The sequence below is a fragment of the Mirounga leonina genome, unplaced genomic scaffold (genome assembly GCF_011800145.1).
Source record: "Mirounga leonina isolate KUSES-001 unplaced genomic scaffold, KU_Mleo_1.0 Mir_153, whole genome shotgun sequence".
NCBI lineage: Eukaryota > Metazoa > Chordata > Mammalia > Carnivora > Phocidae > Mirounga > Mirounga leonina.
Window position 1 is genome coordinate 8,245,793 of NW_023270387.1, and position 25,315 is coordinate 8,271,107.

At 39.9% G+C, this 25,315-nt stretch overlaps 2 protein-coding genes across 3 annotated transcripts in view; one reads left to right on the top strand and one right to left on the bottom strand.

The window, feature by feature from the left end:
• Positions 1-25,212, bottom strand: part of BTG4 (BTG anti-proliferation factor 4) — a 46,171-nt gene extending 20,959 nt beyond the window's left edge. Inside the window, exons 1-3 of one of the 2 annotated variants that reach the window (XR_004679969.1) lie at positions 24,657-25,212; positions 23,293-24,353; positions 21,746-22,707 (exon numbers count right to left, since the gene is read on the bottom strand). The gene's annotated coding sequence lies outside the window, so the exon portion shown is untranslated. Of the gene's footprint in view, positions 1-21,745; positions 22,708-23,292; positions 24,354-24,656 lie in introns of those variants that run through there. The other variant, XM_035008905.1, reaches the window with a different exon arrangement.
• On the top strand, positions 923-21,707 carry HOATZ (HOATZ cilia and flagella associated protein). Its single transcript, XM_035009421.1, has 7 exons — positions 923-1,148; positions 2,419-2,489; positions 14,734-14,797; positions 17,656-17,723; positions 18,398-18,457; positions 19,079-19,131; positions 21,650-21,707. The coding sequence occupies exons 1-7, from the start codon at positions 923-925 to the stop codon at positions 21,705-21,707; spliced, it is 600 nt and encodes a 199-aa protein (XP_034865312.1).
• Positions 25,213-25,315: the final 103 nt, after the last annotated feature.

Genomic DNA, 25,315 nt, shown 5'->3' on the forward strand with positions numbered 1-25,315 from the left:
TTAGTATTTTGAAAGAATAAAGTGCCATAAGGTCATAAGTTGTGGTTATTACCTTTCCTAAGTTGGCTTTATGATGTCCATCTTAATTCCAGCCACACTAATTACAACTTTGCTATGGCTGAAATGGTTAGATTGTTCCTAGATTAATGAAATCTCCCAGGAAAGTTATTTATTCACACTTATTAATATTTTTGTAAAAATACATTAACATTTTTCATAATTTATTTTTCGGGAAGGGACTGAGTCCACACATCAGACATAGTCCTTCTTTTAACTGATCATTTAGGACTGTTGCAGTGCAGGCAGCTTTTAGTGGGACTGATTTGTAAAGGCACAATCTAAATCCAGTTTCTTCCATGAGATTTCCCTTAAAGGATGGGGGAGAGGGGAATATACAACAAGGACTTTATACACAGGTACTTCTCAGCCCAGTTCAGCGCTCTGGCTCCCATGGGCTAGGATGTTATCTGCCCTATTGAATTCTCCAACCACTATCCACATAAGGTGGGCAATCTGGTGTGGAAGGAGAGGTGGGTTGGGGTGGTAGGGCTAAGAGTTGAAAAGCTTTATTTAGATATATAGGTATATTTGGGGGGAAGGAAACTGGGGAGAGGGGGGTTTGAAGGCTGACTGAGGTGGTGCGAGAACTCAAGTGCTGCCCTACTGACTCCCAACAGGACAAGAACCACCCCAAACCTGATGTTTTTGACTCCTCCTATCTGGTCGCCAAGGCTTGGACTGGTCCTGAAGCCTGTGATACCGCAGAAGTGGGCTTCAGATCATCCACAGGCACGCGCTGGACCCCAGCGTCTATTCAGGAATCAAAGGGCTTCTGGCGGTGGTGGTTGCCCAGCTTGACGGTTCTCCGCAGGGCGGGGCTGGGAGAAGAGCGAGGGAACTCAGAGGAGCGTCCTGAGTTGCCATGGAAACGAGGGCCGGCGGAAGGCTTCCCAGCCACAAGGAGTCCGTTGAAATTTGCCCCCAGGGATTGCTGGTGTTCACCGGAACTTCGGAACAGGACTCGAACTTGGCCAAGCAGTTCTGGGTCGCGGCGTCGATGTACCCTACTAACGAATCTCAGTTGGTGCTGTCCCGAGGTAGCAGTCAGCGCCTGCCGGTGGCCCGGCCCTCTAGGCGCCGTCCGCCTGGTGAGTAGCAGCCTGGGGCCGCGGGCTTCTGCCTCCGTCATCAGTAACCAACCAGCGGGGCCACTGTCACAAGTAACCGCCGAACCTATTTCTAAAATAAGAATCTTTCATTTCAAATGTCTGAAAACCCTATACAGTTTTTTTTTTTTTTAACTTCTCAGCAGTCCTTCCACCGGGAAAGCATCAGTGCTATATTCGTTACATCTAAAACCACATCTGAAAGTATCCCTTAGGTTATGGCATCTGTTTGGCTAAACAGTATAGAATAATCTGGGGGAAATATTATATGTTGGCTGAAAGGATGTTAAGGGTGGTTGTTTACATAATCAAGTTCAAACACGAAAGCCTCAGAGAAAGTTTGAATCAATATTAGGAACCAAGTCCCCAGACCTGTAAAACCTTGGTAAGCCAAAGAGATGGAAACTGTTATTACGCAATTTTTATAGGTATAGAAAGCTTAAATACCCCACCTTTTTTAAGAAAGCTTAAATATCTTTAATGCTATGGTCTTTCCAATAATTTCTTCACTTCCCTTTTGTATTTTTTTTTTTAAAGATTTTATTTATTTATTTGACAGAGAGAGACACAGGGAGAGAGGGAACACAAGCAGTGGGAGTGGGAGAAGCAGGCTTCCCGCGGAGCAGGGAGCCTGATGCAGGGCTCGATCTCAGGACCCTGGGATCATGACCTGAGCCGAAGGCAGATGCTTAACAACTGAGCCACCCAGGCGCCCCCCCTTTTGTATTTTTTAGAGAAAATTTACTTCCAACCTCTTAGCCTTGAGAAAAACAGTAAGTACCAAGTCTTAGGCATTTCAACATCCTGATTCCTAGATCCTTCAGAAAATAGGTAATAAGTATAAGGAGACATCTTTACACTTTGGCATAATTTTCTGAATTGCATATCAAAACCCTGTTCAGAGACCATCCTACTTATCCAGAGGAGAATGTCTAAATTCCCCTAACACGTTGAATAGAAATGCAAAAATTGGAAATTCTTTTACTGCAAAGATGTTCTCTTCAGAGACCTTTTCTTGTCACTGGACTCAGGCTTACTCCTCTTCTAAAGAGATTAGAGGCTCCCTTTGGCCATAGCTAATTAATTCAGTCTCCAATTATTTATGAATCGGTTTGTAAAGTTTCAGGACAGTACATATTTGTGTTTACCTTCCTATTCTGTTACTTTTTAACATTTATCCAAGTTTATATCAACATTATTATAAAATCATGATAAAATTATTTTAGATTGAATTTGACTTTATTTCCTTTAGAGACTACTGATATCACCGCTGAAACCATAAAGATTCAGGAATCTGAGGAGAAAAAAAAGTATCTCCAAAAGGTAGGCCAATATTTCAGAAGGTCATCTGATTTTCATTAGAAATTCATTATTATTTTCTAAATAATCCCAGTTATCCTTTTTAAACACATATATGTAAAATTTTTCTACTTCTGGCACATCAGCTTGAGCAATTAGAGAACCTTTACTGGAATTTTTTTTTAAGATTTTATTTATTTATTTGACAGAGAGAGACACAGCGAGAGAGGGAACACAAGCAGGGGGAGTGGGAGAGGGAGAAGCAGGCTTCCCGCGGAGCAGGGAGCCCGACGCGGGGCTTGATCCCAGGACCCTGGGATCATGACCTGAGCCGAAAGCAGACGCCCAACGACTGAGCCACCCAGGCATCCCCCTTTATTGGAATTTTAACTGAAGATTAAATAATTATATAGATTATTATATATATAGTAGATTAAAAAATTCTATTAAATTTTGGCTATTCTCAGTCCCTGCAAAAGCCCAAGGATATATAGGAACAAGAGAATCAGAGGGAAATGGGGGAAAATGGATTCACACACCTTCCATCCAATAAAGCCCTAAACCATATACAATGTTCTAAGAATGTTGTAATAACTGGAAAGATCAAATAGAATTGACCATCTTAATAGGTCAAACTCAAATGATCCGATGAATGAGTCTGTCATCTAGAACCCTTTTGACTAAAGACTGAAATTGAACAAATTAGCATAGTCAAATCAACTGAACACATCTCTTTTTGGCAACGTCTCTTGTTTGCTTTTCATGATGCAGGCACAGACTTTAACTCCACAATTAATACAGTGATTTATAGCAACATTTTGTTTGGTTAATGGGTAAGTTCCATTCCTGTAACTGTTCCTGTACTATAAAAGTAAAGATAGAAGATTCACTTGGACCCAATATCTTTAATCATTGGATATACTGGCAAACTCTGAAAGACTTATCGGGAATTCTACATAGATTATAGAATAATGCATTTGTGTTTGCCAATCACATTAATTCACTTTATAGACTATTGGTGATTCCTCCAAACAAATGAGGTGATTATAAATAGTCAGCATTTTCTTCATTCTTGAGGATATTGGGCACTATGTGTTTGTACCAGGACTTAATGGGTGGATGGAGCCTAATTTTTAGTGAGGTAAAAATCATTAAATTCAACTTCCTCAGCACTTTTTAATTTTATTTTTGGAAGACATTAGAAATAAAGACTAAAGACAAACTACTGTCAATTCTTATCATGTTTTGTCAAACAATTAAGATGATGTGAGTTACAAGTGGATGTTCTGCTCATGGGCTATTATATCAGTAGTCTTAGAACTGGCTTCCTTGCCTCGGGTTCTTCTATGTTAATTACTTAATTCTATAGATATTGATTGAGAAGTACCAAGTGCTAAGTACCATACTAGATGCTGGGAATACAAAGGTAACATGTGGTCCTTGATTTCAAGGAGTTTATAGTCTGGTGGGAGAGACAGCCAATTAAAGTCAAGAGTTATGATACATTATTACGGTAGATGTATATGCACATAATACAATGGGAACACACTGAAGAACATCAAAATGAAACTTAAGGAATCAAGAAATGTTCCCAAAGGAGCTGCGTTTCAAAGAATATATAGAGTTGACCAGACAAAGACTATGCAAAGCAGTCCTTCACAGTGTACTAGTTAGCTTCTTAAAACCCAAGTCCAATTATGCTTCTCTCCTTCTGTATTAGGGTGCTAGGGCTGCAGTTACAAAATATCACAGCCTGGGTGGCATAAACAACAGAATTTTATCTTCTCCCAGTTCTGAAGGCTGAGAGTATGAGATCAAGATGCCATCATAGTTGGTTTCTGATGAAACCTCTCTTCCTGGCCTGTGGATGGCCAACTCCTCACTGGGTCCTCACATGGCACAGGGAGAGAACTCTGGTGTCTCTTCCTCTTCTTATAAGGACACAAGTCCTATCTTGAGAGCCCCATTTATGACCTCATTTATGACCTCATTCAACCCTAATTACCCCCCCTTAAGGACCTACCTCAGAATACAGTTACACATGGAGTTAGGGCTTCAACATAGGAATGGCGGGGGGCACAATTCAGTCTATCCACCTACTTTCATTTCTTCCTTGGCTCTCCATTTCTACAGGATCAAGACCAAATCCTTCAGCATGGTATTTAAGTTCCTTTCCAATCTGGCCATAACCTGACTGAAATCTCCTGCCACCCTTCTCTTTCCCCTATACCCTTCCCCCATCCCCAGCGCAGCCCACTCTGTACCATTGGTTCTCCACCACGAGGCCAAGGTACACTCTGGATCCTCCCCATATGTGCTATCAAAGTGGTGAGTGGGTAAAATAGTTTTTGCTGAACCTCAATATGCACATTATTCTGTAATATCTGCCAAATTATACATTAAGTCAAGTGGGTCCTGCAATGCAGTAAAGAAGAAGATTCTGTTTGTTGAGAGTAGAAGAAGCCAAAAAAAAACCAGCAAGCCAGCAGGAAAGAAATAGAATGTCACCTGAACAGACATTTTTCCAAAGAAGACATCCAAATGGCCAACAGACACATGAAAAAGTGCTCAATATCGCTCGGCATCAGGGAAATCCAAATCAAAACCTCAATGAGAGACCACCTCACACCAGTCAGAATGGCTAAAATTAACAAGTCAGGAAATGACAGATGTTGGCGGGGATGCGGAGAAAGGGGAACCCCCCTACACTGTTGGTGGGAATGCAAGCTAGTGCAGCCACAGTATGGAGGTTCCTCAAAAAGTTGAAATAGAGCTACCATATGATCCAGCAATTGCACTACTGGGTATTTACCCCAAAGATACAAAAGTAGGGATCCGAAAGGGTACGTGCACCCCGATGTTTATAGCAGCAATGTCCACAATAGCCAAACTGTGGAAAGAGCCAAGATGTCCATGGACAGATGAATGGATAAAGAAGATGTGGTATATATATATATACAATGGAATATTATGCAGCCATCAAAAGGAATGAGATCTTGCCATTTGCAATGACGTGGATGGAACTGGAGGGTATTATGTTGAGTGAAATAAGTCAAACAGAGAAAGACATGTATCATATGATCTCACTGATATGAGGAATTCTTAATTGCAGGAAACAAACAGGGTTGCTGGAGTGGGGAGTGGGGTGGGAGGGATGGGGTGACTGGGTGATAGACACTGGGGAGGGTATGTGCTCTGGTAAGCGCTGTGAATTGTGCAAGACTATTGAATCTCAGATCTGTACCTCTGAAACAAATAATGCAATATATGTTAAGGGAAAAAAAAAAAGAAGAAGAAGGTAGCGGGAGGGGAAGAATGAAGCAGGGGAAATTGGAGGGGTAGACGAACCATGAGAGATGATGGACTCTGAAAAACAAACTGAGGGTTCTAGAGGGGAGGGGGGTGGGAGGATGGGTTAGCCTGGTGGTGGGTATTGAGGAGGGCACATTCTGCATGGAGCACTGGGTGTTATGCACAAACAATGAATCATGGAACACTTCATCTAAAACTCATGATGTAATGTATGGGGATTAACATAAGAATAAAAAAAAAAAAAAGAAATAGAATGTCACCAAAGGTATGCCTTGTGAGTACATAGGAGAGCTTAGTCAGTACTGTATAGTAGAGTGCTGTTCAGACAAGCCGTGGTACAAAAGGCAAGAGAATCCTGCAATAACTGAGTGCTGTTACTAGATATCCTCAGATATTATTGTGATGTGGTATTCATAACAGCCAATTTAGTGAATGTTTACCATGTGCTATAAACTTACATATATCACCTCATATTCTCCTTAAAATCGCCTCCTGATGATTGTCCCCATTTAATCAAACTAGGCTTAAATGATTTTCCAGTTCCCACAAGTGACAAGTGGCAGAGCTGAGATTCAAAGCCTCTAGTCTAACTTCAAAGCCCATGAGACTCATTGTATTGTAATGTTTGCTGGCCATGGCACTGTTCAGGTCTGTTGCCAAATAACCTAAAATTCAAAACTGTAGTATAAATAAAACAAATATGAGAAACACTATTTCCAGCCCTGTGAGACTATAAGCTGTTTCTTCAACCTGCATTGCACTTTCGTGTCTGTACCTAAAATGCTCTTCCCCATTTGCCTTCAAGTCCCAGCTCAAATGCCAGTGTCTCTGGGCCAGGCAGGCGACCTAGAGACTAGCAGAATGAACAGCTTCCTGCTGCGTGCCCCTCCAGCAAGTCACCTCCATCTTTCTCGTAGGATTCATCCCAGTCTCTGGCCTGTGTTAGGTGCCAGTGTGCATCTTTCTGCCTTTCCTGCCAGATTACAGGCACCATGTGTAGTGGGCTCCAGAGACAGAGCGAGTCTGGAAGTCTAACTCTGCCACTTACTATTTGCCTCACCTTGAACAACCTCTTTAACTCTGTGAGGCTCAGCTTCCTCAGATGTAAAAGGAGGAATGTAAAAAAAAACTTGACAAAGTTGATGTAAGTTACGTGCAGTCCCTGGCCACAGTTTGCCTTCAACAAACGTAAATTCTCTTCTCCTCTATGAGGAGGGAGATCATTTCTTATTGCTTAAGCCCAGTGCCTTTCTTGTTATTGGAACTCAATACGTATTTGTGGATTGAATAAATAAATGCATAATTGAATGAATTAATGAGAGAACATATGCTCTATACAATGATATTTCCATTTTGTTTTGCCTTTCCCACATGTATCCATCTGGCAAATTTTTCTAGGCTGATAATTTTTGCAAGAATACTCCCCAAAGCTAATCTGTTTGCAAGTCTGCTTGAGGAGCATGTTAGCACATCACTTCTCTTCTCAGTTTTGCTTTTATCTCTTTCATCTCTATGTGGTGAGAGGAACTGTGACTCCCTGTAACTATAAAAATGTAGAGTCAATTTTTGGATGCTACTGTTTTTCTAGGTCTGTAGCACTCTACCTGCCCTACTGCCCTCACCATTCTATAATTTTTAGCTTGATGGCAGAAAATAAGTGGCAGTGGGAGGTTCTTTTTAGCTAATAAGAAATTTACAATGCTCTATTCAATTTCAGAGAATCTTCTACATATTTTGAGCACAGACATTGATAAGTAAATACCTAGTACGATTTTCATCTTAAAATGGGAAAAAGTATTTCCCATCAATTCTCCTAAAGGTTTTTCTTCTACTTTTTCTTAAAACTAATGAAAAATCTAAAAATTTCTTTTCCATTAGTCTTAAAAGTACCTTCATAAAAGCTTTTTCTCCCAATTGATACTGATTTTTTTGGTTGTTGAACTTTTTTTTAAACTGTAATGTTATCCTCCATTTTGGAATATATTCCAAATGGATTACATTATACATTATACAGTACACATTATAAATGCTTTTGGTTAGTGCACAAAATGCTATTAATCACATCTACTATTTGTTTGATGGATATCCATGGCAGAAAATCAAAAACAGTTGAGTCTGTCAAGATTAAATGGCTTATTCTGTCTATAAAGGAAATCTTATAGCACTGTACTAGACTATTATCCTTCCTTTGAGAGTTCTAAAGTAGTCTGAAAACATTATAATAAATGAGTAGTCAGCTAATTTTTTGAAATCATAAAACTAATTTGCTTTTTAGTTTTGCCACCTTTAAGAAAGCTCTTTAGCTGATTATCTCTTTATGAAAAGAATTATAAATAATTCATTTGCTGGGAAGGAAGAAGAGATCCAAGCAGTATTTTAAGGCATATATATAGATGGCATATTGGAAATATTCATCTGGAATCAAAGTTCTGACATGAGTGCATACAGACTAAGGATTTTCACAAGAAATTATGCAATCTACAGAACAACATGCCTGATATACTCTTTGTTGGGAATGGGATTTTAATCCATCCTATCACACAGCCTGGGCAACCAAGATTGACCATAGTGTAAGTCTTCCTCAAAAGTGAGCTTGCTATATGGCTCTTCCATGAACCAGAAGCAAGTCATGCTATGGGAAGATGCTTGAAGGAGAATCTAAGAAGCTTCACAAACTTTTAGTTACTGAATTATGAAACAAAATGAAAGCAGAAAACTTTAATGTTATCCTCCATTATCCCACACTTCCAAAGTAATAAGAGGGATACTTAAACTCATTATAAGTCAGTTTCATAGAGCCAAACCAAAGATGTAGGAAATTTCCTCAGGGTCATTGCCAGGACGCTCAGATAAAAGAAAATCCTCTTCGGTGTCAAATTGATCAGAATTGGCTTCCCAGACAAACCTAGATTTTCTCAGTAACAGTGTTATCTAGCATTTTTTTAAGTTTTGCTATGCTCTAATGCAGTATTAACAAAGTTCCTTTTCCTCCATAAAGTAAATACCATCAGGAAATGGTAGGTTTCTTCTTCACCAACAAAAGCTAGTCATTTAAATTCCTGTTGTTCCTAATTTGCCAAAGAATTCAAGTGGAAGAATCATAAAAATAGTGTGTGCATTCACAGTAACAAGCAAATATTTTGGTGGCAAATGATAATTAGATTACATAAATATGAATTATTCTTTTATGTTATCTATAGTACACTTTGTTTTCAAACATTATTCAAACTCAGGAAACATTTTCAGTTGACAGATGAGGTTCTCCTCTTAATCTTCTTTGTAACTTCTACAGTCTATGAAAATGTACTTGGGGAAAGGGATCAAATAGATGAGATTTGGGATCATGTAGGTGAATTCATTGCCCAAGACAGACCCAGCCCCAGAGCCGGACAGGACCATGTCCCCACAGCATCTTTTCCTCTTTTTTTCCAGAGATCTATGTACTTTATCTTCTATATACGTTCACCTTAAGAACAGAATAAAAACATTTTAAATCCTAAGATACAACTGGTCAAGAACCCATACTAATGATCTCCTTGTAAAACATGATTAAATGAAACCATTTAATGCAGAATGAAGCCCAAAAGGATTATATACGTTTTAAAATAAATGACAAGACAATGGTGGAAATATGGTCTACAGGTCACAGAACAGAGTCATAGTCAGTGAGCATTGTATGTTCTCTGAAGGAATTGATACCAGGAAAGACAAGAGAGAGAAATGTAAAGTCATGGTTCTAGTATATGTTATACAATGTTTGTCCAAAGCAGCTGAAAACTTTGCAGCCTTAAAAAGAGATGCAAGCAAGTTGAGGATCAAAGCTGAAGAGGCAATGCTAAGCTCAAGCAAGAAGGGCCAAGCAAAGCCATATAGTAAAATAAATCATGAGGCAAAAGTTAGAGAGTCTGATTTGGAAGAATTGGGCAAGACTTATTCAACAAATATTTATTGAGTACCTCTACATACCTGGCCTTGTGCTGGCGCTAGAGTCCAATGGTGGAGTCCAACATGGTTTAAAGATGTGAACTCCATCCTTATTTGAAACTTGCTGTCTAATCAGGGAGAGAGATATTTGTGAAAGAATTATATGTGATGTTAGGACAACATTTAATAGGGCAGTATTAATCCAGTCAAGGGAACAGGAAGGATTTCTGCAAAGACAAGCTGAGATTTAAGGAGGAGTGGGCATTAATGAGGCCAGAAGAAGGGGTGGAGGGAGGAGTGGGAGAGCATTCCAGACAGCAGAGGCAGCTTTGCAAAGGTCCTATGCTTCAAAAGCCGTAGGGCATTTCAGAAACTGAATGGCCAGCAAGGTAATGCAAAGGTTCACATCAGATTTATTTGGAAAGGTCAGGAGACTATAATAATATGGAGAACGGTTTCCATTAAAATATGCATGATGGAGCCAAGAATGGATAGTAAGGGGCCAGAGCAGAAGGGGGCAAGCCTGATTGGAGGCCGTTGCAATCTTCCAGCTGGGAGGTGATGGTAAGGTTGGATTAGGAAAAGTGGATTCGAGAGAGAATTAGGAAGTCAAATAACTAAGGCTTAAACTATATATTGGATACGAAAGGTGAGGCCGAGCAAGCTATCAAAGATAACTCCTAGTACTCTGGATTGCAAATGGGTGCCATTGTCTGACACAAGGGACACTGGATAGATAAAGGCCGGGTGTTGCACTGGTATTTTCTTTTGTTTTGTTTTGTTGGAGAGCAGAAGGTTACAAACTGAGCTGAGACTTAACAAGTTTGAGGTGCCTGGGAGATAAGCAGGAGGAACTGTCCGATTGGCCTGAAACTCAGGGAAGTAGGGCCTGGGATGAGATTGGGAGTGATCTGATGGGGAGTCCCCCACCCCCTCCTTCTTACAGCCTAATGGCAGGACAGGAAAACACGCACCTGAAAAGAGCACGTGGTCAGTGCCATTAACCCATTTATCTTATCTATGTGCATCAATATGATGAAAACCCTAAGACTCAGTAGATACTTGTTTGTGGAGGACAAGCCTTGGTAATTAGACTGAATCATCAATAATATATCATATTCGATTGAATTGTGAAATGAAATATTCATTTTATGCTATTTTCCTCATTAAAATTCAAAACTCACTGCTTTTTAAAAAATAAGTGCCTTTTAAAGCAACATTAATCTGTTTAGAAATCACTTTTACTTTCACGCATTTATTTTGTGCGAATGTTTTAAAACAAGCTACACTCTTCAGGTAATTATTATTGGTTTCCATTAAAAGATGTGTACAGAACTAAGAAAAAATATGTAGCAGAACCAAGAAAAAATATATTTTTTATTCTTCACAATGGATAAGTTAATATTTTATTGAAACCTACGTTTAAAAAAAATTGAGTTGATTCCCTCTTACGTAATGACCGATATGTTTTCCTCATTTTAGTAAGCTGTCATTTTTAAATGAAATTATATATGTCAGAGCTGGGACTTGAGCCAGGATCAAGCAATTTCCAGGAGGTATGGAAAGGTGCTTAGATACGCATCCTTTTCCTGCCAGTCAGCATTCTTTCTCCAGTCAATAATCCTTTGACATCCTCCATCCACTCTTATAGATTGCTGCTGTTAGGTTTACCTCCTAAAACTCATGCTGGAGAAAGCCTTTTCACTGATTATTCAGGCTATCTTTTAAGGTATACAGTAGATCATTCGAGATCCAACAGTTCTGTTATCTTACTATATAGTAGGTATAAATTTACTATATGGAAATTGTAGCATCTACATAGCAGATTTCAGTTAATAGGCACAGGGAATGGTAGTAAAGTTATAGAGGAAATTCATCGTTGAAGCATTATCAAAATAAGCAAGCTGGCAGGTACATACTGCCTTTTGGAATCAAGCCCAAATGTGAGACTTTATATTGATGATACATAGTTTTACCTAAAGCCAATGATCATTCTCACCTTCCTCAAGATGGCACTTGTAACGTGGAAGAATGCAGCCTGCTGAGGACGACATCTGTAGACTAAGAACTGAAATTCCCTAGTGCTCCTCTTGGACTCCCAACCATAGGCATAGAATTAAAAAATTAAATTTAGGAGCCTCAAGAAAAAAAAATCAAATAATGTTCCTAACCTCTGTTAAACCATGGAGCCTTGGCTCTGCCTAGATGATATTACAAATTTGGAACGTAATTCCCATTTAATAGTTAACTTTTAATCAAAAATCCTATCATAAATATTTACTTTATATTAAATAAGATCTTAGAAAGCTCAAAAGTACTACTATTGGGGTGCCTGGGTGGCTCAGTTAAGCATCCAACTCTTGGTCTCAGCTCAGGTCTTGATCTCAGGGTTGTGAGTTTAAGCCTCACATTGGGCTCCATGCTGGCATAGAGCCTACTTAAAAAAAAATACTACTATAATTCAACTCTTCTTTATCCTTTAACACACTTTTTGCAAAGTGCTACATGATATCATAAAATAAACTTTGATGAAAGCTGACCTCAATCTCCCTACTCTCTATTCCCATAGCACTAATTTTCTGCTAGAATATAAATTTCTCTGAGAGTAGACTATACTTGTCTTATTCACCATGGTTAATCCTAATCATTAATTCTTCATTTTCAAAAGAAAGATTGAATGAAGAAACCAAAAAAAAAGAGGAAAAAGAGAAAGAAACCATCTGTTACTGTCTGTGTGGTGTGTGCGTGTAAGTGTTCCAAAATCTTTAGGATGTGTTTGAAGGGGTCTAGCAAAAGAAGCGTAAGATATGGAGTCAAACAAACAGTACTAGGAATGAGTCTGAATCCTTGGTCCTTCCAGTTACTAGTTAAGTGACCCTGAGATGAGTGGTTAATTTTTATGTGGTTGAGCTCTTTCTATCTGTAAAGCAGTGATAATAATAATAATACCCACTTCGCTGTGTCATGAGGATTGAGTAATCCCTCTCACAAGGCCTGTCATCCAGCAGTTACTCCATGAAAGTTTTATCTTCTCTGTTCCCTTTCTGTTTTCCTTTAACTCATAATTGAAAGATAAAATTGTAGTGGGTATAAAATAAGCTGTAGTATTAAATGAAATGCTTTGATAAAGGGATAAAAGGATGATGATATAGATTATGAAATGTTGTAGACTCTCATTATAAGATGATGAGTAGATCACAAAAGGCACCATCTCCCAGATTTCCACATCCTGATTGAAAGACACAATCAAGATTGGTTTGCCCGTAGTGTTAAGGAGACTTTCATAATATTTCCCCATAATCCTATCTTTATTTATCACCTGCAAAAATAAAAAATTAAAATTAAAAATATATATATATATCACTGAAAATATATTTTTAAATTTCAACTATGGAGCAAAAATGTGTGGGCAGAGTTAGTTAACCCTTGCAGGTAAATAAAAGGTACTTAAATTTATCATAATGCCTCTCTCTCTGCAAGTCATGATGAAGTTCTGGATCAGTGGTTCCCAACCAGAACCCTATCAGAAATCAGCTGGGAAAGGACTATTTTTCAACTCTACAGACTCTTTGCAACAGTTCCTAGAAACCTAGAAAAAGACTAGTATAGAAGCCAAGGCACTATTAGAGGTGGTGAATAACAACAGCAATTTGACCCAATTCAGTCCAAGGCAAAGCCAACTGATGAGCTAAATGGTGGTTAAAATTAAAGTCACCTTTAAAATTAAAATAATGAATATGACCCTAAACTAATAAGCGACATAGGTTTGGTTTGCTTGTTTATTTTGTTTTTGCATTTTAGATGGATAAGCCTGTGTGTTATTTATTGAATCAGTCTGCTAAGTTATTTCTCCCTAGAAAATTGTCCATCTCATCTATATTTCTAAATGTATTGGCATAAAGAATTCAGTGTTTTTTAATCATCTTTTTAATCTCTGTCGTAGCTCTAGTTATTACTCCTTTTCATTTCTAATCATTTGTATTTTTTCTTAATAATTATGCCAAAGGGTTATCTATTTTAATAGTCTTCAAAAAACCAACACTCAGCTTTATTATTCTCCATCATATTTTTGGCTTCTATGGTACTAGTTATTGATTTTTATTACTTTTTCCTTCAATATTGGATTTGTTCTTATTTTCCTTCTACCTTCCTTCTTTTTTCAGTTTGGTCCTTAATTTTCCATTTTATCTCTAATGTAAGTATTCACAACTATAAATATCCCTCAAAATACTATTTCAGCTGCATCTCACAAGCCATATAGTATTTTCATTATTATTCCATTTTTAAGTGTTTGTAAATTTTCTACTTTGATTTCTAATTTGTCCCAAGAATTATTCAGAAGTATGCTTTTTAATTTCCAAGTGTATCAAGTCTTCTTAAGACATCTGGGTTTTTTTTTATTTCTAAATTATACTGCAGTCAGAAACATAGTCTCTGTTTTCTACTAAACCAAGTTTAAACAGAGTCATCTTTATGTCAAGGTTCTCAGATATGATGCCATCCAACTGTCCTACCCTTTATACTCCTGTTCCCCAAAACACATATCTTGTCCCAGGCAAGCCAGGCTTATCATCATCTTTAAGCCTCTTTCAGCTCATTCCTATTTCCGTGTCTCCATTTATTTTTAACTGGACTGTTACCTTCTTTCTGTCACTGTGCACGCTCTTTGTGTATTTTGGAGCTCCTTTAATGTTCTTCTGAACTTTCTACAGGTTTTAAAATTATAAACTTATGTTAAGATTTATATCAGCAGTGAATGTGTTTAAATATTATTTTATATGCATTTTTTCATTTTCTGATGTTTGTGCCATGACCGTATACTGCATTTATGTTCAATGGAAAGAATAAAGAATTTTTTTCAATTTCCACGTGAATTAATATATTTCCTCCAGTATTTTTTGGTCTGTTTTCTTCATGGTTTTTTCCTTTTAGACCATCTGCTCCTCTCATTATATAATAATAATATTTTGAGAATTAATTACATAGCACATATACTATAAGTCCTTTACTCCCATTCTTATTTAATCCTCAGAACAACTCTGAGAAGTACCGTAATTACCCTTGTTTAATACCTGAGGAAGTTGAGGTTGAAACATGTAAGTGAATTTTTCAAAGTCACATAGCTAAACTACAGTAAAGACAGTTTGAATCTGGGTCTCTCTGACAATGAACCAACGTGTTTAACTACTATACCATACTAGTTCCAAGAATTTCTAGATTATCTGAGTATTGGGATGGTTGCTAGGTGACTAGGCAAAGACTTCGTTTTGAAATCACTCCAATACTCTTCTAAGATAGTCTTAGGATTAAATTCAGTAGTTCAGCTTATACTGTGGTATTCAAGAGAAAATTTCTTTTGGTAACGTAGATAAGTAATCAGAGGAATAGACACATATACTATTTCTGATTAATGTTTCACTCAAAAAATTTCAGTCATAAGCCAAAGAAGAAATGGATTTTTCATATGAGAACCAGGTCCTGTGAAGAAAGGGCCTTTCTTTCAAAGTCTGGTGTTTATTAAGAGTTTCTTTAATAACTGAAAATTACCTAGGGAGAACATTTCTAATACACTGGGGAATTTGTGGACAGAGGAATTTGCACTGCATTATCAAGGGCAAATAATCTCTTGGGCATCCCTCCTTGTCTCCCCCTTTCCTCCACCCCACTCCATTCATCAGCTCACCTGCAGGCCAGGGGTGGAGTCATCAGATCCTCCACGACTGTCCACAGGGGGTGGCCAACCTATCCTTCTCCTCTTTTTCTCACTCTTCCACATTTTGAAAGCATTGGAAGAAAAATTTTCTCTGATAATAATAATACCTACCATTTATTAAATATTTACCATACACCATGCACTATGTTAAGCAGTGTTTGCATGATCTCCAGTTTTCACAACAACCTTCCTTAGAAATGAGAAATCCAAATCTCAGAAAGTGGCTCTTTGATTTACTCTGAATCATAAACCTCTAACCTGTGGGTTAGAGATTACAGTTGGAGGGAAGAAAGGAGGAACCAGGAGGGATAGTGAAGCTATTACTTGCCATTAATCATACAGCAGAATTGAGATTCAACACAGATCTGTACCTCTGAAGCAAATAATACATTATATGTTAAAAAAAAAAAAAAAGAAGAAGAAGAAGAAGAAGAAGATAGCAGGAGGGGAAGAATGAAAGGGGGGGAAATTGGAGGGGGAGATGAACCATGAGAGACAGTGGACTCTGAAAAACAAATTGAGGGTTCTAGAGGGGAGGGTGGTGGGAGGATGGGTTAGCCTGGTGATGGGTATTAAGGAGGACATGTTCTGCATGGAGCACTGGGTGTTATGCGCAAACAATGAATCATGGAACACTACATCTAAAAGTAATGATGTAATGTATGGTGATTAACATAAACAATAAAAAATTTTAAAAAATTTAATAAAAAATTTAATAAAATTTAATAAAAATTTAAATTAAATTTTAATTTAAATTTTAAAATTTAATTTTAAATTTAAATTTAATTTAATTTAAATTTAATTTTTAAATTTAATTTTAAATTAAAATTTAATTTAAAAAATTTAATAAAAAAAAAAGAAGAAGAAACCAACCTTGAAAACCTACATTGAAAACATCCCAGGTTTTCCATTTTACATATATCTTTTACATACCCTCAAATGTTCTACATATGTAGAAAATAATCTACAGACATTATTTTAGTCAGTTCCTAGCAAGTAGACAGGTATTATGAAACTTAGCTTAGTATTTGCAAGCACCCTGGATTCTTTTTCTTTCAATAATTGTGGTATATGAGGCTCAAAATTCAAGTCAAAAGTAGAAATCCTGTCCCAAAATAAAAATATCATAGGCTTATAAAAGGCAAGATTCATATGACATGAACAAAGGAGGCAAACCAAGGTACAGGTGTACCTGCCCCAGCGGCTGATTCCTCCTGCCCTGCACGGGCTCCTCCTCCCAGGTGTCTCTGTGGAGCACGCCCGAGGTTGGTAGCTTCTCCTGCGGGCACCTGGGCTGAGGACCCCTTCTGAGGAACTACTCAGCCATGCAGCTGCCTCCCCGGCTTTGTACACCCTGTTTCCGCTGCCTCAAAAGCTTTTATCCCCATCCTTTCTCTGTTGCAATCTGGTGACTACTACTTGCAGGAACAAGGTTGTCACTTCTGGGACGTCTTCGAGTCTCCCCGTAGATCCATACCCACCCTAGTCTGAATTAAGCGTCTCTTTTCAGGTCTCTGATCGCACCCTCTACTACCCGCATCGTAGCACTCTTGAAAGTACTCTCTGCAATGACCTTGTAGGCAGGAACTGCGTTGTTCAGCCCCTAGCACGGTCATGTTACATCATAGGTGCTCTTTATGGATTGAAATGTGTCTCCCCTTAAAAAGGATACGTTGAAGTCCCAATCCCCAATACCTCAGGATGTGACCTTATTTGGAAACTGAGTCACTGTAGATGGAATTAGCTAAGGTAATTATTAATGGAGCAGGGTGGGGTGTCCTTATTAGACAGCCACGAGAAGACAGAGACACACAGAGAAAGCAACGTGCCTAAGCAGGCAGAATTTGGAGTTACACAGTTCCAACAGGGAGTGACAGATTGCCAGCAATCACCAGAGGCCAGGCGGAGGCAAGGGAGGATTCCCCTAGACGTCTCAGGGGAGCATGGCCCAGCGTACACCTTGATCTTAGACTTCTAGCATCCAGAATTGTGAGACAATAAATATCCATTGTTTTAAACCAGCCAATTTATGATTGCCCTAGGAAAACAGTGCCGTGCTCAATAAATTTGAATGGATGGATGACTTTGAATTTTTACCTATGACAGATCTGTGTCTCTTCTGTTATTTCTTGTTTCTAGCCTTGATCTAACAGAGCTTCTTTCATTTTATTTGGCCACTTGAAGGGTACAAATTTTATTTGTCTGATTCTCAGGTTTTTCTTTTGTTCTCAAATGTTGTAGATGCAATTTTCTGCCTGGATGTCTCCAAAACTGACATAACTGGATTTTATGAAAGAATTTTTGTACCTGTATTTGCCTCTTTTTCATAGTCTATATCTTGATAAATCTTCATGCCTACACTAAATTAGTTTTTTACACTTAGGAAAGCAGAGGAGAGACGAGAGAATGAGATTCCATATGTGAGCTCCTAAGAGCCATCTTGTCGTGGACTTAGGCTGTGGCGTGCTGTTTGAGTTTGCTGATCTTACTATTTAATGGCAATTTAGTGGGGTGGACAGCAGCTGGGGCTTTGTTGTCAAACAGAGCTGGGATCAACCACAGTTCTGCCACTTCCTGGCTTGGGTACGTTTTTTTAACTTCAGTTTCCTCCTTTGTAAAATGGGTAATATAGTGTCAAACTTCTGAGTTATTACAAGAAAATAATGGCATAATGTACATAAAGTTCTTAGCATAGTTCATGTAGTAAAGTCTTACTAAAAGTTATTATAAGATTATTAGATGGGCACCAAAAACACCCTCCCACTGAGTATCAAAATCACATTTTGTAAAGCAGCGTCCTTTGGAATCAACTGTGTTACAAATGGAAAGTATAAATCTATCATAGAAAACACATATTTTAAAATTCTACCAAAGAATACCAGAAGGGAAATGCAAAAAAAAAAAAAAAATCTACCCTTTACAGGCAAAAGCTTGATTATTGAGTCAAAAAACTCACCCACTCTTATTTTTTCCCTTTAAACAGGCTAAAAGGAGAGATGAGATTCTCCAACTCTTAAGAAAACAAAGAGAAGAGAGGATCTCGGTGAGACTGAGAGGCATTCAAATCAATCTAACCAGTGGCGGGGGCGGGGGAAGAGACTATGGCAAATTCTCAGAGGTTTTATGGATTGTCCCCATAAACCTAAACACTCATAGCCCAGAGCCTTCTATCTACAGGGTACAGACATCAGGCAGTTTGGTCATCCTTGAGAAACCAAAAAATTCTCCAGAGTGTGCTGCTCTATTAGGATAGAAATGAGGTGGTGGTGGTAGCAGGTTTGTCCCCCGTATGATAAAGCTCTAGGATAGTCACACGGCTGAGCTACCACAGTGCTCATCCTTGTTTTACAATGATTGATCTTGCTGAGATCATACAAAAACAAATGCTAAATGAAGAGAAACATAATAAAAATAGTAAAACAAATAATAGCACCCTATAAACTTTCAGATGTACAAACACCTGGTCTCTTGAATGAACCCCAAATATGCTTCATCTGGAACATTTCTAATCCCAGTGTCTCCAGATTAAAGAAGCTAGTCTGTATAGACTCTGTGATAATTTGACCTTAGGTGTTTTGTTTTGTTTTTTTTCAAGTAAGGAAATGTCAGTCAGTGCAAGAAGTAAAAATTGTGCTTTTTGAGTTCTGTTTTGTTTTGTTTTTAGAAAGAAGTGGTTTCCCTTCCTTATAAGCCAAAGGCCAAAGGACACAAAGCAAAGTAAGTTTACTTCTGTCAAATATGTTCTTACCTTTCTAGTTCCCCCCATAGAGAAGCACTGTTTTTGGTACTTCCTTTGCCTCCTACCCTCAAATGTTCTAAAAACCCACCCACTGTAGTCACAGATTTCTTGCCTTGAATAAACCTTCTCCTCAGCCACATTAAAGCCTGTGTGCCCACTTGCATCTCTGTGCAGCAGGCCAGCATAAAATGGTCAAACAGGACAGCAGATCAAGCCTGAATCTTTGCACATATTCCCTTCCCCCACCCTCCTGTTCTTGGCGTATTCACCTGCCCACTTGGCCTCTCAACTCCCCCCGCCCTCCCCCTCCTCCCTACACCTAGCTCCCTCATCTGTAGTAACTCAGCAGGTCTTTTAGATTACCAGCTCGATACCACCAAAGGCATCCCTAAGGTTGCTAAATCTAGGTTCATGTAGCAAGGGCGGTAGCCTCACAGCAAGGGGTTAATAGCCTTATCCCTGGAAAAATGTTAGAGCAGGAGAAGGCATCGGTCTGAAGAGTTTAAAGGAACAACCTAACACCAGTTAATTATTAAAGAAGCCCTAACCAAAAAAAAAACAAAAAAACAAAAAAACACAACTCTCCATTTTCTGTATTATGACTGAAAACCAATGTGGCTAACTCAACATTAGTTTGACAAATATATATTTGCATGCTGTATTCAGGGAAGAACAGTTAACAAGAGAATTTAGATTCTGCTCTCACTGGTATTGAGGTTGACTCCCTTTAATGTTATCGAAGTAATATTCTTAAAAAATATGTCCACAGTGATTTTAAAAAGGTTTGAAAGAATGAAAAGATCATTTAATCACCTGGCTCTGTTGTCTACATAATACTCAGCAGTTTAATTTCTTGCTTTTTAGTCAGATGATTTGAATCAGATTCTAACAGTAGAGCAAAACTAGTCGATGGAAAGATGCATTTATCTGATTCAAATAATGGGTGAAGACTGGTAAGCCTGGGTGCTTTAGGTTTCTGGGCATATTTTTATAGGAATGCTCAGAACATTCCTGGTACCACCCCTGTTGATTCACCTAAGAGTAAAACATTATTTCACAGCTTGAATGGATAATTCTTTAGGTGCTTGCCTAATTTCTTTTGTATTCAACTTGCTCATTTTCCCTCCTCTGCCCTGAAGCCTTAGATTTCATTCCATTTCACTGGGACATCTTCCTTCTCTGAGCTTCTTACAAAGTTACCATCTGTACCATTCTTTCGGCAAATATCCGTATGCTACTCTGCAGCCATATTTTATAATTACTCAACTCATTAACTCTTACATTATTTAACTCTTCGTGTATTTTTTTTTTTTTTTTTTGAGAGAGAGAGAGAGCTCACGAGTGGGGGGCGGGGGGGGGATGGCAGAGAGGGAGAGAGAGAGTCTTAAGTAGGCTCCATGTTCAGCACATAGCCCAACACAGGGCTCAGTCTCACCACCCTGAGATCATGACCTGAGCCAAAATCAAGAGTCAGACACTTAACCAACTGAGCCACCCAGGTGGCCCTCATGTATTTTTGACCTATCAACTATATTGCAAGCTCAGTGAGAAATTGAGTCACCCAAAGTGCCTAGCACACTAACTACATGTAGGAATTCAGAAAATATCGGTAACAAAATAGTTTAGTTCAAAAAGATCATGTAGGGGCACATGGGTGGCTCAGTTGGTTAAGCGATTGCCTTCGGCTCAGGTCATGATCCTGGAGTCCCTGGATCGAGTCCCGCATCGGGCTCCCTGCTCTGTAGGGATTCTGTTTCTCCCTCTGACCCTCTCCCCTCTTGTGTGCTCTCTCTCTCATTCTCTCTCTCTCAAATAAATAAATAAAATCTTTAAAAAAAAAATCATGTAGTTCAGTATTAGTTAATTTAGGTGATGCTTTTATACTATACATGATAAACATTTTTAAATTTTTGAAATATTTTATACAGAATTGTAAAATACTCAACTTTTGCCCTCTTTTTCCTCCCTCCATACTTCCTTGTTTGCCCAACACCCCTTGCACACAGAGATACATGCCTTTACCATCCTCTTCCAACAGATCTTCTTAGGATAATCCAAGTCCACTTTTGTCAGAAAGAACTAGAAATAGAAAGTGTGTTCATAGTAAGCTTTTAGTATCAATATATTTATAGATTCATTATTCCTGTCCACCAAAGGAATACTTGCATTTTAAAAGAGGTCTGACTAGAAGGAAAGAAGGACCAATAGCTATTCCAAAGAAATCAATTATCAGTGATAATCACAAGTGTGACTCTCCGGTGAGCAAAATACATGTAGGGTAGGCGGTCTTCTCCCAAACCCTTTACATCACACTTCACAGCAAAATGACCATTCCTCTCACTTGTAAGTTTATACTTCGCTCCAAAATCCTCACGCATAGTCAGAATCCAAGACAGTCGATCTTTACTGGGGAAATTTTCAGGTGTTTCCAGGCTACCTGGTGTCCACAACTACGGAGCTCTGTGTCTTAAAACTGATTCATGTTATTGCCAACAGGAAAGTGACATCAGAGTCAGAGAAGGAAGACCAAGAGGAGGTCAAAGCCTTGGACTAACATGATGGACACATGGGAAAGGATGGCTCACTTAGATCTTGACTTCTGAAACACCCTCCTCTGTGTCAGGACCATTGGGATCACTTTGTTAAACCAGACAAAGAAATAAAAGTTAAATATGCAGACTTGTAGGAATTTCACCAGGTATTGAATACTTGTGGCTACTTTACTCGATGGATACTACTGTATTGACACCACACAATCGTCTCTCTCATCTTATACCTCTGAAACTCCTATCTGGTTTTCATCACAAGTGTAGGTCCAGAACTGCTATATTTGATCTATATGATGAATATCAGATAAACAAGAAACAGGGGTTTCATATGCCCCAACTTGAGACCACTACTAAAAAATCCTGAAAAAGTTTAAGTCTTCTTGCTGTTAAAAAAAAAAAAAAAAAGTCCAAAATCCATTTTCTAGAATTTGGTTTATTCAGTTTCTGGAACATGTCTGAAGTCAGAAATTACTTCTAGTTCTGTAAATAGCTGCTTAACATTTCTATAGCTTAGACACATGTGCATGATCGTATTGCCAGCCTTCTTCATTTTCAAAGGTCATTCCCTTTGGTATATATTTTATATATTGGAAAAGAGAAGGTTAAGTATCTATCTCTTCTGTGCTGTTTAACTGCAGCATTACCCAGGGTTGCATGCTTTGCTCCAGAGCTCTATTGAACCTCCCAGCTCCGTTAAGGACCACCGTTCACTTCACCCTTGGCCCCCACCTGCCACTCCTGGACATAACCCCCCTCGGATGCAGCTCCTACCCACAGCGCCCACAGAGGAGTGGGTGACCCACTGGTCAGAACTTCATCACAGGGACAAACCAAATTGCAAGGGAGGCTGGGAAATAGTCTTTAAATGGAAGATCGTCTGCCTAGTTAACGTCAGGACTCTCACTGAAAGAAGTGGACAATGGATATCAGTGGACAACTAGTAGTTTCGGCCACACACTATTTGGAGAAAAATGTTTTCAAATGAACAGAAGAAGGTAGTCAGGCCTAGAAAAGGGAAATTTACAAAATTATAAATTGGCAATCTCATGTTAGCACTATGAATTCTTTATTCATAGTTTGAATAAATGAATTTATTCTTTATTATTCTATGAGTCTATGATTATTCATGTAATAATTCTATGAATTTATTCTTTATGAAGAATAAAAGGCACCCTATCAGGGTGATATATTTGTCTGCCAGACATATATATCTCTCTTGTAAAGACGGATAGAGCAGGTTATCAAAGCCTAAACTTTCAAATCATATAACTAACTCCCTTTGTTCTGATTCCATGCTCACTTGGAAATCTCTTGCCCAGAGGTAGAGAACGTGCTCAACAGACTAATGCAAACATTGGTTTGCTTGACAATAATATTTCTCAATGTATAAATATATTAGTCTCTTAGATTGGGTTTGGGCTTGTCAAACTAAGGATGGGACCCTAGACCAACATAATTTTACCAAGAAAAATTCGACTGTGTAAGCCACCCAACCTTCCCCAGTGGACACCTCTCTACATTACCATATATAATGGTTGGTATTGCTGCAACAATCTAACAAAGTGATCTAAAACATTTATTATTGCTCACACATCTGCAGGTTAGCTGGGGGGTTGGGTTGGCTGATCCAGGCTTGGCCAGGCAGCTCTGCTTCAAGCGACAGCACCTAGGGCAAGTCTGCTTCTCACTATGTGTCTGTTGATTGACTGAGGCCACTCTGCTCCGTGTGTCATCTTCTTTGGGATGTACATGGTCCAGTGGGATAGCTGAGCTATGTTCCTCTCAGACAGCAGCCAAGAAGCAAAAGAACAAACAAGGACAAGTGAGGCCTTTTCCAGTGCAGGCTCAGAAGCCTCTGACTCACTCCGTTGGCTAAACAAGTCACATAGTCAAATACAGAGACAAGGGGTGGGAGATATACTTAGTCCTTTTAGTAAGAAGAATTGCAAAGTCACACGGTAAAGGGTGTGGATATAGGACCTGCGCAGGACTGGAGTTGCAGCTGTAATCTAGTACATGAGGTTGACCACATACCTTAACAAAGGCAATGTGGACCAAGGGCCAGAGCATCAAAGGGAGAACTCAGGGCACAATTTAATTATTTGGGCCGAAGTAACAGCTTCCCTAAGTTGAAATAGGTGTTGTAATACTGGAAATACATCCTTTTCAATTGACATTAAGTAACCAGCCATCTGCACCCTCCCATGTCTATTTGCCCCATCAAACCTTCACAAAACTCTTAAGGTAACACCAAGAGTTAACTGAAACTTAGACGAAGGAATTGCCAAAGTTCCACCTAGACTTTAAGTGAAGAAAAGCAGAACATCAGATGCCAACTCAGGTGCTTCCCTCTTTGTCTTGAGAACCAGGAGTTTCTAGAAAGAATGCATGTTGGGTATGAGATATTCTAATTTGAGACATAAAGACGGGTTGTAAATCAGCGTGACATAAAGGTCAGTCCTCACCCCGCTGATGCTTTTTTCTTCCGTAGCAGTTCTTCCCTACAGCATCAGCTGATACTGAAATAGATTCCCCTGCCCGGGGCTATATTCACTCACTCCTCTTCCTCTAGACTTGCAGCGGCTCCCGCTGAGACCAAAACCCCAGAAGTCAGTGGTCCAGACGGGGCTTCTGCAGCCATTCACAGCAGCCTGGTATGGGGGGAAAGGCAGGGAAATCAGACCCACCTTCTGCCACTCAGTACTTCAGTTTGGGGACAGAAGGCTCACTTTATTACTTGAGCATCTTTGAAAACATTGTGTTTACCACAAGAAGCTGATGGAAACAGGAGTATTGTGGCAGTTTCGAAGAGGGAGCCCACACTGAGGGCTGAGCTGGGGAGGAAGGCTTTTCCACAGAGAGGGACCATTCTTTCCTAGGGAGGTTCCTCTCCCTTCTGCCACCAGCCCAAGGCTGAACAGTCACCCCCACCTCCCAACAGGTGCCCCGCATACGGCGCGGATTATCTCCTTGCTGAGTTCAGAGACACCCTTTGGCTTCGGGTGGAGCTACTCTCTTCTCAGCCAGAACTCCAACTCAGCCACCTCCTCTGGACACTCTCCACGCTGCCCCATAACTGGCCGGCCAGGGGCACACTGCCCACGTGAGCATCTTTTCTCTGTATCCGCCGTTCCTTTCTCACGGGTGGCGCCGAGCGCCCGGCCTGCGGCCTCCCGAGCCCCAGGGAGGTCTCAGCGCCTCGCCTCTCCCACTGGCCCACACTGCGGAGCCTAGGGCTCGGGGTGAATTTGGCCATGGCTGCGAGGAGTGCGGCGGAGAGGTGGCCCTGTTTTGAGCCACAGTGCTCTCTCCATCAGATTTCAGAGAGGCCGACTGGGGTGTTACCGGGCCCCGCGCCCTGGGCAAACGCAGATCTCCGCGGGAGGCTCGGGGGAGGCGGGGACGGGAGGGGGCGGGCAGGGAGCTGGCGCCCCTCCTCCGCTCGCTCCCCTCCGGCGGGCCCGGTCTGTGGCGCCGAGGCCGCCGGAGGAGGCCATCGGGGCGGGCCAGCGGCGGGGCTGCCCTCCCCTCCGTGACGTCCCAGGGGGGCGGAGGACGGCGCGCTGGCTCCGCGCCCTCCCCGCCTCCACCGGGCGCCCCGTCCGTTGGTCCT

Bases quoted from the DNA above. Each gene is read 5' to 3' on its own strand.
- HOATZ (XM_035009421.1), top strand. From the start codon at position 923: ATGGAAACGAGGGCCGGCGGAAGGCTTCCCAGCCACAAGGAGTCCGTT. The intron at 17,724-18,397 runs GTATTTGCCTCT...CCCTTTAAACAG, and splicing joins ATGAAAGAATTTTTGTACCT to GCTAAAAGGAGAGATGAGAT. The intron at 19,132-21,649 runs GTAAGTTTACTT...TATTGCCAACAG, and splicing joins GCCAAAGGACACAAAGCAAA to GAAAGTGACATCAGAGTCAG.